This window comes from Vipera ursinii (genome assembly GCF_947247035.1).
Source record: "Vipera ursinii genome assembly, chromosome: 1".
Taxonomy (NCBI): domain Eukaryota; kingdom Metazoa; phylum Chordata; class Lepidosauria; order Squamata; family Viperidae; genus Vipera; species Vipera ursinii.
Genome location: NC_139512.1, coordinates 75,190,523 through 75,207,663, shown reverse-complemented (window position 1 = coordinate 75,207,663; position 17,141 = coordinate 75,190,523). Strand labels below are relative to the sequence as shown.

General features: G+C 35.6%; 1 protein-coding gene across 3 annotated transcripts in view; it reads right to left on the bottom strand.

Annotated features, from left to right (window-relative positions):
* ARHGAP1 (Rho GTPase activating protein 1) overlaps nucleotides 1–17,141 on the bottom strand; it is a 35,627-nt gene that overhangs the window by 5,451 nt on the left and 13,035 nt on the right. Inside the window, exons 1-11 of one of the 3 annotated variants that reach the window (XM_083362063.1) lie at nucleotides 12,331–12,359; nucleotides 9,252–9,483; nucleotides 7,022–7,109; nucleotides 6,440–6,571; nucleotides 6,155–6,241; nucleotides 3,610–3,708; nucleotides 2,575–2,682; nucleotides 2,197–2,273; nucleotides 1,773–1,850; nucleotides 1,355–1,483; nucleotides 997–1,100 (exon numbers count right to left, since the gene is read on the bottom strand). In XM_083362063.1, coding sequence (XP_083218189.1) covers nucleotides 997–1,100; nucleotides 1,355–1,483; nucleotides 1,773–1,850; nucleotides 2,197–2,273; nucleotides 2,575–2,682; nucleotides 3,610–3,708; nucleotides 6,155–6,241; nucleotides 6,440–6,571; nucleotides 7,022–7,109; nucleotides 9,252–9,282 — 933 coding nt within the window. In that variant the 5' untranslated portion in view covers nucleotides 9,283–9,483; nucleotides 12,331–12,359. Of the gene's footprint in view, nucleotides 1–996; nucleotides 1,101–1,354; nucleotides 1,484–1,772; nucleotides 1,851–2,196; nucleotides 2,274–2,574; nucleotides 2,683–3,609; nucleotides 3,709–6,154; nucleotides 6,242–6,439; nucleotides 6,572–7,021; nucleotides 7,110–9,251; nucleotides 9,916–12,330; nucleotides 12,360–17,141 lie in introns of those variants that run through there. The other 2 variants (XM_083362062.1, XM_083362061.1) reach the window with 2 other exon arrangements.

Sequence of the window (17,141 nt, the reverse complement as noted above, 5' to 3'; positions counted from 1 at the left end):
CAAGACTTTTGATAGGCCAATATTGGAAGAAAGAGGAACTGCCGACCATAGAAGAGTGGACTTTAAAGGTTTCCGACCTGGCAGAGATGGCGAAGATTTCGGCCTATTTGAAAGATCATTCGCAAGAACGTTATATTATGGAATGGAGAAAATGGATTGAGTTTATCCAGAACAAGTATAGGGTTAAGAAGTTTTATGTAGCATTCGAATAAGTCTTCTTTCGTTTTCTTTTTTCTTTTTCTATTTTAGTTTTTTTATATATATTTAATATTGCTAAGGTTTGTTTTATCCTATATAAGTTAGAGAGTGATGGATTTTAGAATTTATAGTTGTTAGTATATGGTTGTTTATGATTGCTTTTTTTTATATATATATACCTTGTATTTAGCTCTGGGAAGTCGGGGGGGGAGGGGGGAGGGGGGAGGTAGGGGGGAGGAGGGAGGGGGGGAGGGGGAGAGGTAGGGGGGGAGGGGGGAGGGGGAAGGGGGGCTTTTTAAAGGAAAACTGTATTTTAAAACTTTTCAATAAAAAAAAAAGAAGGGATACAGTTTGGATACACAGGAAAAATTTGGGTTCACCTATTTTAGCATCTTGTTTCCAAACAGTAACTAATAGCTTGTTACTGCCCCCGTTTCCACAACTCTGGGCAGCTCACCATAACCAAATAAAAAAATTGCAATAAATTTAATCAAACATGAAAGATTAAGGATGACAGGAATGTGGAAACAAAGGGCCTTACACTCCCTCACCAGAGTGAAGATCAATGTCTTCACAGGTTTTCTAAACAGTGTATCTCATATTCAAATTTAGGTTATTTCTAAACATACCGTTACCCAAAATTAATGGAGGGTACCTATCATATTTTGATGATCAATAATAAGTGTTAGGCACCCTCCATTAACTTTTCAAATTTGATTTAAAACCATAGATAAGCTAACCATCACCAACACACCTTATGACTGAGAATTTGAAAAGTATGTAATACACTAATCTCACCTGCCCAAGAAAGTTCATTAATAAACACAGAACTTGATAGTTTTCCTCTGGGAGAGTCTGAAGTGTTTTCTGAACAATATCTATGCTTTTTTCTTCTTCCATACCTTAAAGGAAAAGAAAACAAGTGTGATGTGCACCAACATTCCCAGTTCTAGTTAACATAGGGAGAGATTATCTTGCAGAGAAAAAAAATACTTGAATAGAAATAAAGAGTCTCCTAATCGATAGAAATTTAATTATATTAACTTGAAAAATAAGTCCGTCTTCTCCTACGGTCAAAGAAAATCGTAACTCTGGGTCAAGCACACGGAGAAAAGATTACTGATATGGGATTAGGACCATCCTGGTCACAACTCACTGTAGAAACTGACAACATCACTGTAGAGACCAAAGGTGAGCAGAGGCTCAGGCAGATCCCTCAGGAAGGTCTTGAGAATCACAGCCGGAAGATGCACATCCTCATATGTTGCAAAATCCACAGGCAATCCTGGGTAAGAGAGAAGAAAGTGTTTCAGAGGAATAGCCAGGGCTTTTTTTCTCATAGAACGCTCAGAACGGAGTTCCGGCACCTTTTTTGGATGGAACCTTGTAGGGTAGGCAAGGTGGGTTGTATGACATATGTGAGTTCCGGCACCTTTTTCTTTTACAAAAAAAGCACTGGGAATAGCCAAAGCGTAACCTGCAATGTGGCAGAAGTTCTGCGTGCCAAGGGCAAATTTAAAGCCTACACAGAAGGGAAAGACAAATGGAAGGGACTACCTCGAACAGATATTTACCCATGTTGTATTTCTGTTGAACCTCTCTTACTGTTTGTGTGTTTGCAGATCGCCGGAAAATCCCCTGTGTGGTAAGAGCTGAAAGAGGCGGGAAGGGAAAGAGCTCACAGTAATCATATTATTTACAAACATGAGCAATAAACATTATGTAGCCCTAAAAATAATGCATCTATTATAGAACTGGACAATGAAGCAAGAAGACTGCAAGTTCTCCAAATGATTTGGAGGAACTTTGCCCGTGATATTTACATAGAAACAGTTACAATACTGCTATATCTAGAATTCCACTGTTTTTCAATGTGAAGTTAGAAAAATGCTAAAACATCTGAAAATAGCTAAGCTCATCCAAGCCAAAAAATAAAATCCCTGTAGGGGATACCAGAGGGGGCAGATCAGTTTGAACATGGATTTTCCTTGCTCTTACCATGCTGTTGTAGATAAGCAATGGTTTCTCTGATCACCAATGGGATAGGATTCCGGTCTGAGTTCTTTTCCCTCAGCCTGTTGGTAGAGGAGAAGCTTATATAATGTTGATCTTTCCTTTCCAAGATGCTAGAAATAATTTTATACCAATCTTTCTAAAAGAATTGCTCACACAGCACACACATTATTTGGGAGCGGTGGAGAAAAGACCCTGAAACTAGCTTAATATCCAGGGTCTCTCTGGCCACGATCTGGGTAGCTCAGCCTGGCAAAAGAAAATTAATTACAGCAGTAATTGGATTGGAAACATAATACTACCAGAGAAAGTGTGCATGCATCAATAGTACATCAACTAAAATAAAGACATGGAAATACTCACTGTTGGAGAGAAACACCAAACTGCTGATTTGGCAGAGGCGGACGGGGTGGTGTTACTTTCTGAGGCACCTGGGGAGGTTTTTGTAGTGATCTCAGATACTCATCATACCTACAATGAAAAAAACACTGGTGTGTATGAAACCTGTCCTACACTAAAAATTCTTATTTAACTAATACCCACTGATGCACTACTTTATGAAAGAATGCCCTACATTATACCCTCTATAATAGTTACAACCATCTACTATCTAAATAAATAACTAACTAACAGAAGGTTAGTAACCTTCTAATACCAGTTAGGACATCCAAGTCACAGGCAACTGAGCAGAAAAGTAATTTGGAATGAACAGGTTAGATCTAAAGCTATCTCTGCTTAAGAAAGTTAAGAGTAAATTCTCAAATACAAGGTAAAGGAACAATAAGAGAGTTGAATAACTGGGAGAAAGTATCCAACACAAAGACTGTAAAAAAAGGGAGATTAAAAATGTCTCCCCATCTTTTGCTGGGAGACATCAAGTGGTTCAAAGTACAGATAGTCCTCGACTTATATGATCGCAATTGAGCCCAAAATTTCCATTGCTAAATAAGGCAGTTGTTCAGTAAGCTTTGACCCATTTTATGACTTTTCTTGCCAGAGTTGCCTAGTGAATCACTGCAGTTAAGTTTGTAACACTGTCATTAAGTAAATCTAGCTTCCTTGTTGACTTTAAAGGTTGCAAAAGGTGATCACATGACCCCAGGATACTGCAATTGTCATAAATACATGCCATTCTCAAGCATCTGAATTTTGATCATGTGATCATTGGGATGCTGCAACAGTTGTAAGTGTGAAAAACAGTCATAAGCCACTTTTTTCAATGCTATTGTAATTTCAAATGGTCACTAAGTGGTTGCAAGTCAAGCACTCCCTGTGTCAGACCAAATATGCAAAGAAATCAAACTCTGAAGGCCCTTTTCTTGACTCCCCTTCTTAATATATCATCCTCCATTTTAGAAGCTGGAAATAAGCAAGTCAAAATAAGCAATGGGTTCTCACTTTAGCACCTGGCTTGGGATTCCCAACTGTTCCAACTTCACATGCTCCTCAAGGTCACTCAGATAGTTTGCATAAAATATCTTTCTTCCAAACTTAAAGCTGCAAAACAATTGACAGCCCGGTACATGAAAAATAAGTATTAGTACATTCAAGCATGAGCTGAACAGAGAAAAATGGCACTGAGAAAGATGCTCTTCTGCATTACTTAGAAGGATATACTGTCCTGTAGTCCTTACACCATTGGCAATTTATATATTATTAAAATTCTTCATCTTTAGATTTTGAAGTGGACTAAATCTGACCCTCTTCCAAATGTAGTGCCAGAGTTATGTATAAAAAAAACCTTCCTTCCTTTGCAACAAATCATTTACAGAGGATAATAAATCCTCAGTAATCAGTTGGAAGATTTCCAACACTAAACAAAAGTTAAGAATTTTTGATCCCCGTAGGGCAAAGGCACTTGTTCAAAATATGTAAAAACAATAATCATAAAGTAGCCACATTATGGAAACTTTTTAGTAAATAAGAGTGAGTTTCAATATCATGTTTCCTAGAGCCTGGACTGCAGGCAATATTTGCACTATGTTATAAAGCAAATATTTAGAAAATAGGAAATATGGTATTCTTTTTCCTTTTGCTTCTGAGGAGTATGTAGTGCAAGTCATACAATATCAAAACTAACTCTAGAGGGAAAAATGCAAGGATATTTTGAAGAAATATGGAACATTATTGTAAAACTATAGCATTGTGGTATATGAGATGAACATACAGAGAGGTGGCCTTGTTATATGCCATCTCATCTACAAATTCATTGCTTGGAAAATCCAATCCAGTCCTGGTTATTTGTACTGAAGGATTTATGCGGTTCCAGTTTTGAAATATTTTGTCTATTTTGGACAAATATAATGGATGGGCTTTTGAACATGTGCAAAGTAGAATCACTTCTAGATGAGTTAGGTGGCATGCAAATCTAATCAATAAAATAAAGTATCTCTTTTCTTGGTTTCATTATGTGCAAATTGTTTAATTAGAAATAGAACTCCCATAACTGGAAATGAATTGACCCTACTGTGCTGAGATAATGTCATGGCTAAAATATTAAATTCTGAGAGATCCAGATGAAAAATGAAGTTATCTGTATCCTCTCATAATATTCCATGAACTACACAGGACTATAATAAATCATGGAATTGTAGTGTTAGAAGGTGCCATTTAAGCCATGTGGTCCAACTCTTGCTCAACACAGTAATCAAATTTAAATCATTCCCAACAAATGCCTAACCTCCACACGAAAACATCCAAGAACAGCCTACCATCTCTCAGAAGAATTAAAGCGCTATTATTTCTTTCAATATTCAATTAGAATCTGCTTTCCCATTACTTTCACCCATTTGTCTGTGTTTTGCACAAGAACATAGAAAATTTGAGCCTTTTCAAATTTTCATACTCTTTATCATATTTTTTCAAGAGTAAATATCTAGTTCTCTCAGTTGTTCCTTGTAAAATGTAATTCCCCGTCCTCTGATCAGTCCTCTGATCTGCTAAGCTTGTAATCCGCCCTGAGTCTTCGGAGAAGGGCGGGATATAAATGGAATTAAAATTAAAAAAAAATATTGCCCTTCTCTGCTCCTACTCTATTTCTCTGAATCCTATTATGCCCAGAAGTGGAGAGTTTGTTGATTAGGGTTTTTTTTATACTCAAATCACACTATCACAATATTTGGTTTGTAATCGCCTGCTGCTTTAAGAACAACTTACAAATGCTACTGCCAAACCATACAGTTTCCCAGCCTATGGCTTCGGATTTAATTTTGATTTCCTAAATGAAAAGCTTTATATTTGCCTCTATTCGATTTCATTCTGCTACACTTAGTCTATTTTTTTCCATCTATCAAGATGCTTTTGAATTTTATTTATGGAATTAGCTATCACATCCATTATTGTGTCATCTGCAGATCTGATAAGCATTACCTCCACCTCTTCAATCAAATCGTAAAAATAATTAAAAACAGAGAGCCCTGTACTGAGCCTTGGAGCATTTCACTTGATACCTTTATCTAGACCAGGGGTAGGCAACCTCGGCTCTTTTATGACTCATGGACTTGGCTGGCTCAGGAATTCTGGGAGGTGAAGTCCATGAGTCATAAAAGAGCCGAGGTTGCCTACCCCTGATCTAGAATGATAAGGAATCACTGATGAGTGCTCTTTTGAGTATGGTTTTTGAGCCAGATATGTGGCTGTTCAACTAACATCTCACCAGCCTAAACTTACAGATTGGTAATCGTGAGACACGTGATCAAATGCTTTGCTAAAAACCAAAATATATAACACTAATTCATCCATTTTTGTAAGGAAAACAAAGGGGGAAATAATGCATCCTCAAACTCCTTCCTGGAAAGAAGACAAAAACAATACAATTTTTAAAATTACAACTTATTATGATAAGCCTACTTAAAAAAGCGCTGAAAACATGCTTCACTTCCTAATCACTTTATACTACTGTACATCCATACTATACCGACAAAGCATCTTCACGTTTTCATACCTGATCAAGGGCTTAAAGAGAATCAGCAATGTCTTGATGAACATAGTTGGATGCACAATGAACAATGCTTTGATGTTCTTTTTGTATCTGAAAAACAAAGAGTTATGATTTATATAAAACATTTCTTAACTGAAAGGAACTTGATTTGCTATAAGAAAAACAGAGGATCAACCTAAATCTCTCACCAAGAAGGCTATAAAACCATATTATACTCTCATTTTTATTTCTTTTATCGTTATCCAGACCATCTTAACTCTTTTAAAATCCCAAACCACAGCAACTCACTTGCGATCAAATTCCCGGTAGGCATCCCGCAGCCAACCTAGAGATGGTTTGTTTTCACTGGTCAGACCATGATGCAGATATATTAGGGTGTAGTCACTCTCTACATACTGGTCCAATGTATACTTCAAATAGCTGAAGAAAGAGATATGAGAGGTCAGTAATTTTATCGGTACTTAGTCAAAATAAGAACTATCTATAGTTTATATATATAAAGACAGACATGTATTCTAAAACGTGACTGGAAATATCTAACAAATGAACTGTCAGTGTTTAAAGAATTTTCCCAGAACAGTTGTTCAAAATCATTCCAAAGGTGCTTTTTCCAAAGGGCAACTGGACTTTTTGGTTTTTTCTTTGAAAACATTTCACTTCTCATCCAAGAAACTTCTTCAGTTCTAACTGAAAGGTAGGGAATGGTAGGATTTATATTCTTCTCTGAGAGCTAATGGCCAGCCCTCAGAGTACTAACGACCAGATGATCTTTCCATTCCCCACCAGTGAGTTAGAACTCAAGAAGCTTCTTGAATGAGAAGCATTTGGGGAAATTCAAAGGTTAAGCAAGTCAGGTAGAGCAACACTCACCTTAGCAGCTTCACGTGATCAAGCTGATAGCTAGGAGGCATCCGACAGGCACTGAACAAAATTACTTTCCGCCCATACTTATCATCACCTAGGACAGAAACGCTACAGGTCACAGCATAAAGCACAAAGTAAGGAGCCCCAAATAGAAAAGCAACAAAGCTAGCTTAGTCACATGCTTAAAATATTCCAATGCCATTTTCAGTTCAACACCAAACTAAAAACTGCCACGTAACATTTGCTTGCAAAAAGACCAGTGACACATTTTGGACATGGCTAATGCTTGAGACCCACCAAATGTCCTGCCAATGAAAGGTGGAAGAGTGATATGGTTTTTTTTAAAGCAATAAAGATAATGGCAACCCTGGGCCATGAGATGTCAGTGTGGATTTGCTCTCTTTAACTCAACTTAGGAACATCCACAGCATTATCATGACACATATTTGTGATTCCAAAGCAAAGGAAAAAAAACAAAAAACAAAACCCTTCTCCACACAGTCTGGGGAAAAAAAGTAACTGATTAATTTACAGGGGAGTATTCTTGTTGTACTTTTTCCCCAGTGCATCCAGTGTCTCAGCACCTGCTTGTTCCTGTGTACTCAGTATGGAAAAGGAAAATTCCCACAAGGAAGCAAAGCAAACTCAAATAATGAGCAATAATTATCTGCCCTCAAGCTCTATCAACTGACAGCGAACCAGCAGAGTGCAGAGTCACAAGAAATTCTGCTACTGACCTGTAACACATATTATATAAAATAATCAGTTTTTGCAACCCAGAATCATGCAGATGACTAAACAAGTCTGTGGCAACATTTGTCTTAGACATGACAGACCAATGGTTTCCAATAGAAGAGAATATAGCAACTTTGGATTGAACTGTGGAGTCCTTGGTGCTCTATGAGTTTGGTTGTTTGCTTGTAGATGTTTAACTCCCCATCTAGGTGACATCATCAGTGCTGGTGAGTATGGGGTTTGTTCCCTGTTTATATACAGCAACTTGCTATGTTGGGGTAGGGGTGTGGTTTCTTCCTTGGTAGTTCAAGCAGAAAACGATACCCTAAGCTTGTAAGCCGCCCTGAGTCTTCGGAGAAGGGCGGGATATAAATGGAATAAAAATAAAAATAAATAAATAAATAAACTCCACAGACCAACAGGCTTCCCCCAGTTTTTTCAATAATATCAGATTACATCTGAGAGCTATCATCAAGAGAAGCCTTTTAAGCAGCCTATAATGAAAACTAATAAAACTGTTATCAACAGGAGAGACTTCAGAAACAGAGGTTCCACTACCTTGCCAGGTTATGAGAAGATGGATTTTTATGAAAATAACAGAAAGGCTGATGAATATGATTTTGTACATACAAGGTTTAATCTGCTGTTTAGAAACCTAGTTGCCATTATATATCTATTGCAATATATAATAAAAGTAGAATGTTAAAGATCTTGAGCTTCGGAGTAAATTACTTATTTCCCAAAAAACTACATTTGACAATCTGACTTCTCCTGTGATAAAACACAAGTCTGAATTAACCCCTACCTAAAACACATTTTCTTAAACAAACGTATGTATATGAAAAAGAAATTCTATATTTTCCCTATGGGAGCAAAGCTAGGCCTGTCTGCATAGGAGGCTGAAATTATATGTATTTTCTTGCTGTTTCATATTTTTACTATTACCGTATAATTGTAAATACATTGTTAAAGAAAACACAAATTTCCTGTCATAAAGATTTTGTTTTGATCGATCAGTGTATTGTTACTTCAAATTCATAAGGGCGGAACATTTTGTCTTTTTCTTTAATTAAGTGTATTTACAACATCTACTGTATGTATTCCTGTGACAAATGAAGCTCACTCATGACTGATACAAGCCAAAATACAATGCAAAATATTACTAAGGCCTATAATCATTTTAACTGTGTTTAGATCATATTTCTACAAATACCGAAATAATTAATACATGTTTAAACAGCATTATTCTGCAAAGCTTCAAATGAAGCGAACTCCTTCACAAGAACATCTTTCAACATATTAAATATACAATATATCAGGAACAATGATCAAGCAAGGGACAGTTTATGTAAATGTAAAAATGATGGGAGGGGAGAAGGAAATTGTATCAAATGAGACACGAGCTACATATGGACTCATTTGAAATAAAAGACTGCTTATGTAGAAGACTGATGCAAATAGCAGATACAAATGGAACCTGCAACAAGGTTGGAGTACTCACTGTTCATGTTTCCAGACACTCCATTTGCCATTTTCCTCAATCCCCATTTTTCTATGCTTTCCACCCAGAGTCCAGCATCATTCCATGCCTATTAAGTATATTTGTCCTTATTAGCTTGGAAATCCCTCTCCTAAGATTTTCTTTTCTTTCCTTTTTCTTTTGTACCTGTGCAAACATTAGGATTTGCCATTCAAGCACATGATGGTGGAAGGCACTTGTGACAAAATGGCACCTAAGAGAGACATGAAACCAGGACGGCAATGCAGAGCTAATCTGAAACAATTGTACACAGTTACCAGTCAAGTCACAAGACCAACATCCAACAGTTTATCCCATGGTTGCCCAAAAATAAAGTACCTCACTAAGAAACATTCATATAATTCCCCCAAAAATTGAATTACTGTGACACAGTATGCATATCCAATGTATGCACTGGAGTAGATTGCAGATGCTCTTAATAGTTTACTGGGATAACATTGTTTTGCAGTTACTACAGTACAATGGAACCCCTTATCAATTTTTTCATCTTACATCTATTTCAACAAAGGCAGATTACTTCTCTGTTCTGCAGGATGGTTTTCTATATATTATAGTCAAGGAGAAAAGATCCTTTTAAAAAGTTGCAAAAAAATTAGTCCTACCGCCAGTATGGCCATGTTTCTTAAGTTATAAACCATAACTGTTTTCAGAGACAGAACGTGAATATTATTTTACTTTGACAAAGCGGTTGTTTCAGTGTGAATTTATGAAATGAGAACTGGTAACAGGCTTTAAATATGGACAGGTTAATATTTCTGATGTGGAATTTCAGTACCCACTCACAACGACAAAATATTCTATAATATTCTATAACTAGCCCTTAGTTGACTAATTTAACAAAATCTGCTAGTAAGAAACATAGAACAAAAACATCTATAAATGCAAGATGAAATTATATAGCCTTCTACTGCTCTATAACAGCATTTCTGAATGGCAAAAGAAGACTTTTGCATCAGATAATCAGGCTACCACCTAATTTGTGTTGACAGGATGCAGTGCATATAATATAATTCAACATTCTGAGTTTGAATTTAAAAGTGGAAACTAAACGAACACAGAAATAGATGGATCTTTTGAAAACTGTTCATAGACAATGATCTCCATCTTCAACGTTTATTTTTAGAGTAAACCCAATTCCCAACTCTTAGAAAAATCAGCATCAATTCAAAAATAAATCATGATAATACTTAGCTTCCTGGTTATCCTAATAAAATATCACATAATACTGTTCAAAGCAAAGGAGAAAGGCTTCTAATAACTTGAATTATTTCCAACTTGTCTAATATCAACAAGGTTAATTGCTATTGTGTTTTAGTTTTGCAAAAAAAGCTATCATTTATGAAGTATGGCAACTGATTATATTATGTGCCTTAATATTTAAAATATTTTTATAAAACAGGGAGAAATATTTCTATTGACAATTGAATTCAAGGTGTAACGAACAATAAACAATGATTGAATTCCCATTATTCCAATAATAAACATGAAATCAGCTAGTTAAATCTACATGAAACTGCATTGATGAATTTTTATTTGAATGCTGAATTGTAAGAATATCATATTATACATCAGAATCTCTTTGGTGCACTCAGAAAATATGTCACTGATATACAAAATGCACCTGCAGTAACTGCCAGGCTATTTTCAAATGTTTCCAGGGTTATGATGTATTTCAAAATTGTCTGGGATATTTGAAATTCCAAAAATGAATCCAATGTGACATGAAGATTTTTTTATAATATGCAAAATACTTTAAATGTTGTTTAAAGTGTAAGATTTTCTTCCTCTAAAAATTCTTTAGTTAATAAGCCATCCATCCAAGTTCTTTCCATGAATAAAGATATTACTTTCTCTAGAATCACTTCCTCCTTTTAATGCACTGTTTAGCTAATAATGCTAAAAACAGGATACTGAAATGAACTTGGCTATAACCGATAAACAAAAAAAAAACTGTAAAGCAATGGCAACTAGGAAGCTCAACAATAGCAAACTTGAGAAACCAGTGTGGTTCTATACCTAGATAATGCAGGTATGACAGTATTGTTAGGCTAAGGAAAAACAGGATTTTAAAAGGCAAAATATTCAACAGCTCAGGGAGATTTCTTTTCTGCCCTTCCTCATGACAGTCCTTTCATTCCGCATTTAAAGTCATAAATTAATCTGCCTTAAGAGGAGCTGACTACATTTACAAATTTTAAAATGGTAATTGCCAATGTTTCAAAATTTATATTAATCAACCTGTCTGTATAGACAAGTGAAGATAAACATATCCTCACAGACATTTAAGATACAATCTTCAAGAAATGTAAGCTTATGACTATTTAAAGGAAAAGATTATAAAAATGAAAAAGACATGGAATAAACAGATCTTAAGTAGATTTGGAAGAAAGTAGCAATCTAGCATTCAGGTTGCAGGTTTTAAAAGAAAGTGATCAAAGTAGTACCAAAACGCAGAGGATTAAAAAAAACCTGCCCATTTTCTAGATTTCAGGAATCAGTTTTGATACATTTAATGATGTCACAGCAAACATTGAATAGGAACTATCTCTTCTTCCGGAATTTCAAATTAAGAGAAATGGTAAATTACAGAAATATTCATTACAGAAGAAACTGTCCCCACACACAAAAAAACCTCAGAATGGGAAAGTTAACATTAATTATTTCCTAATGGGTAGAGTACCCATTGGTGATCACCATCCAAGAAAAAAGAAGTTAACAGATGAGAGTAGAATACCCCAAATAAGCCCACCATCTGAGTCCACGGCAGAGCTCTGCTAGGAAATTTCAAAAGTCCCACATTGAGTTTAGATTGATTACGTAGGTAGTGTGACCCAAATGGCTGTGTCACCAGTTTAGAAGAGAAGCATGGCTGCAATCTACTTGGCATAATGCACAAAAGTGAACTTTGAGGACTGGGGTTTAGCCCTCAGCTTCACAGAATTTGGGCTCCCTTGAGATAACCCAGCGGCAGGTCACAGTCATGCTAAAGAGTGCCATGATCTCAAATGCCAATGACAAGAAGACTAGGCATTGTACCTACCTGGCTGGACCCCATCAAGTACACCCTGGCCTGGAGGAATAGAAACAAAGTTACATTATACCAAAAGTCCTTTAAGTCAAACTGACTCCTTGGACCGATGAGAAGGCTGGAATAACAATCTACATGCAAACACACAAGACATACAGAGTATCAGAACATTCCTGGGTATTTGTGTTTCCTGTTGCTACTCTTAAAAAATAGAATGCTCTTCCTTGATAAATCTAGGACATAATACCATTTTCCAAACTCTCCAAAATCTAAACAAATACTTTTTTGTTGCATTTTGCTTTTTTTTTCCTATACAAGAGAAAAACACTGTATTTCTGACTGACGCAATAAAGTCTGACTTTTTCAGACAAAACGTATTTAAACGTAAAGATCTCTCAGAATGTCTCACAAAGTCTGACTGCTTTCAGTCACTGAAATTCACTTAAAAAGCCTGAACTGAAGACAAAAGTTTAAACTCAAGAGTTTCTTTTGTCTACTTTAGTTCACATGTTACTTCCTTTTACATCAGGGTGCTATGGATAAAACATACAATATAACTCAAAAGAATCCACCGCTATTTTCACTTTTCTTGCCCGTTTTGAAACTTAGGGTAACTGATCATACAGATAGTCCTTGACTTGCAACATTTCAATTAGTGACCATTCAAAGTTACAATAGCATTTAAAAAAGTGACTTATGACCGTTTTTCACACTTACAACCGTTGCAGCATCCCCATGGTCACCTGATCAAAATCCAGATGCTTCGCAACTAGTTCATACTTATGACAGTTGCCGTGTCCTGGGGTCACGTGATCAGCTTTTTTGAACTTCTGACAAGCAAAGTCAATGGGGAAGCCAGATTTACTGAACAGACATGTTACTAATTTAACAACTGTAGTGTTTCACTTAACGTGGCAAGAAAAGTTATAAAATGGGGCAAAACTCACTTAACAAATTTCTCAATTATCAACATAAATTTTGGGCTCCATTATCATCGTAAGTCAAGGACTACCTAAATAAAGAGCTATCTCAGTTCCTTGAATTTCACATAGCCATCATTTATTCAAGAATAGCAAATCTCCCATTATAATATCACATTAATATCCAAGAAAGCTGGTACACACAGCATAGCAAAAACTAGTTGCCAGTTACCAAAAACAAAGAAAACATGCATATTATTGGGAGAAGAAACTAACACCTCCCCCAAAAATGTCTTAAAGTAGTATTCTACAATCTAGATTCCACCAGATTTGTTATGAGCTACACTGGCTGGAAAACATGGGAACCAAATCCCAATAAAACTGCAAGGATCTACAGCAGTCAAAATATTGCTGAAATATACTGTTTTTATGCTGGAAAAAAGTACATATCCTCTGAATTACAGTTTCCCTGTTTTTCCATTGTTCACTATCTTCAGCCATAACCGAGTCTGATTTTTTTTTACAGTTACCTCCTAGTTTTGACCTCCTCTTTAATTATCTCTAACTTGCCATTTAGTTGTTCTCTGATAACTCGGTCCTGACCTCAGGAAATGGTCCTTGCAGACAATGCAATGCTGCTGTATGGAAATACAAAATATGAGCTCATCAAACTAGAATGCTTCTAATTTTAGGTAACAGCCTGCCTGAGAACTAGAGCCAAGATGAAAATGGTGGGTGGTTACATTCAGTGACTCTCTACTATCTATACATAGTAGAGGCCCCTTTTCTGCCATCACTAAAACTAAGCTGTACCTGTAAATTTGACCAATTTCATTTGAAATATCCAGTCTTCAAATTATGAGGTCTCTTCCACACAAAGACTAGGAATTGGGAGCATTAGCTGCACTTATCACATTGAGAGCAACATTGCATTTAGTACTCAGAGTTCCATTTTATCCTTAATCAAATTATTTCTGAAATTTTGTTTGCAGTTCAAAATTTCTCTGTACATAGTTTATATTGTCTTACATTTCCACCATCAAAGACATGGTGAACTTTTGTAGGCAACGTGACTCGTCTCTCTTGCTTCCACCATCTGTTTTCCACTATTGGAACTATTCATACAGCTCAGTTTTGATTTAATCAAGAAATTAAAATATAACTTATTGTCTACCCAACCAGTGCTTTTTGGCCATGGAGAAAGGATAACCACTGCAACATCAGGTCTTTCACTCACAAACCTTATAGCCAGTGAACAATACCATAATGTATTGTTTCAAAAGTTGTTGACAGATCAAAAACAATCAGGATAGTTGCACTACTAACCCAGCTCCACCAAAAGTTATCAACAAATATAATCAATACTGTCTCTGTACTTAGCTCCAGTGTAAAACCTGACCGAAATGGTCCCAATAATCTATTTCTTCGAGGGCTCTCTGGAACATTACCAAAAACAGAAGGCTGGAGACTGGAAGAAAATTGTTTTCCTCTGTTATAAATCTTGATACATTGTATTGTTTTAATACCCTAATGTTTACATGATATAGTTATGTATTATTGGCATTCTACTATTTAGATAGCTCAAAGTACTGAAAATGGAGACAGGAAAGAAAAAATATCCATATTTATTACAATATAGAATGTCAATATTATAAGCATATTGTTTGTTTTTTTCTTTCAAAGTTAAGTATAACATTAAAAAAGAACCACTGCAATTCACATCAAAATATTTGTAACAGGACAATGGTTTTGGTCTTAAGTAATTAGTTAATATTAAAATCACCATTGTATTGTTATTACAGATAGATAGATAGATAGATAGATAGATAGATAGATAGACAGACAGATAGATAGACAGACACAGAGAGAGAGAGACAGACAGACAGACAGACAGAGGGGAAAAGGTAGCTTAAGCACATTTAACAAAAGTGAAAATATCTAAAAAATAGAAAAAATAATAAAAAGTACTACTGTATTGTTTCTGATCTCCATTACTTTTATACATTTACTAATCTGTAATATTTGTAGACATTCAGGATCCACTAAAACCAGACTATAAGTAGTTATATTTGCATGATGTGTTGCATGTGTGATGGAAATGTAGAATAGAATTGTCTTGAACCACAAGATGGACAACAAATTAGGTAGGTAAGTAGATACTGTAGATAGATAGATAGATAGATAGATAGATAGATAGATAGATAGATAGATAGATAGATAGACAGACAGACAGACAGATAGATAAAGGATGGATGGATGGATGGATGGATTCTCAGGAGGGCTGGGTGCATTCCAAAAGAATAAGAGACAACTCAGTCCAGATATTTTGTGTGAGAGGCAGATAGAAGCATCCCTGTCTCAAGGAAGAATTTATTTTCACATGGATCCACACATTATCCGCTGAGAGGCTATGAAGAAGAGGATCTAATAAACAAGAGATCTAATAAATAAGTGGCTAGACTAACAGTTGTGAAGATTCATCCATTTCCCAAGAAATCACAGCGTGAAATACTTCCCAGGCAACAAGACAGAGCCTCTGTCATCTCAACAATACCTCACCAGTTGGAGTCTAATTCAGAGCAAATTCAAGCAACTTTACCCACCAGATTCCTAGATTAATCCCCACAGCAACTGAGTCAGTTACCTATTCATACAGCAGGGAATGGATCACATTAAATAAGGCTATCAACCAACAATAACAGCATAAAAAGAACTGTGTTTTGAAGGGCTTAATCCCTAAAATGGGCTCTTACACTTGGCTAATTCACTTTTTTGTCTTTTTCCAATGAAACTCTAGATATCTTTTAGCTGTTTTATCTCTCAAAATTCCTTGAAAAACCAGGGAACCCTGTAAGATTGGCAGAGAAAAACTACATAAAAGCATCCAATCTAAAATCCTTACCACACAACCATTCCATGCAAAGATCATTCCCCCAGAATTTTGATTGTCATATACAATTCTGGCCTTTAGGAAGGGCCTGAAAACCTGGTTTTGCCATCTTGCCTGGAGATTCAGCAATGGTGGCGTGGAACCTGCTAAATGGCTATTATATGTTGTTAGGAAGTTGGATTGTACTGTTACATATTTTACTACTTTTAACATTTTTATTGTTCCTAGTGGTCTTTGTTATATTATTTTGGTTATTTTTTTTTGTATTTTTGTTTTGTTTCAACTTAGTGAACCACCCAGCTTCACATATGTGAGATCGGCAGTTATATAAATAGAACAAATAAATAACTGTCATCCCATTTCATTTCAGTTCTATCAATTCATAATATTGGAAAAGTTATTTGTTTTTTAGTACTTACAATTTGCCTTTCTGTGAAATGCATGTAAACAGGAACAGAAAATTGTGGATTCAAAAAACTAGCCCTTATTTTAGTAGAAGACCGCTTCTACACACCGCAGATGCATATGATACAACATACTTTTAGGAGACCCTATTCTAAACCTCTGAAAAAATGCTTTTGTGCATACAGTAAATGAAAATGCAGAAGAAAAGTGAATTGAACCAACTTTCCATACAGTCCAGTTTTTCTTTTTCTAATAAACCAGAGATAAAATCAAAGGGCATTTGTAGTATCTGAAATATTTTTTTACTTGTCAACAGGGTAATTAGAGGTTGCGCGCATACACATTTAATAAATAAACTTCCAGAAAACAAAGAAATGAAATTACATCCATAACATATATTTATTTAAAGCTATTCTTGATTTGCACCTGCTCCATAAATGAAGAGATAGATAATAAATGAACCTTCTTCTGAACTACAATATACTGTTTACAATGGAAAACAGATAACATAGAAAAATAAAATTAACATGAACACAGAAATAATTAAACTATATTACCAGTATAGAATATATGAACATCATTTACTTTCCACAATATTGTTGTTGTTG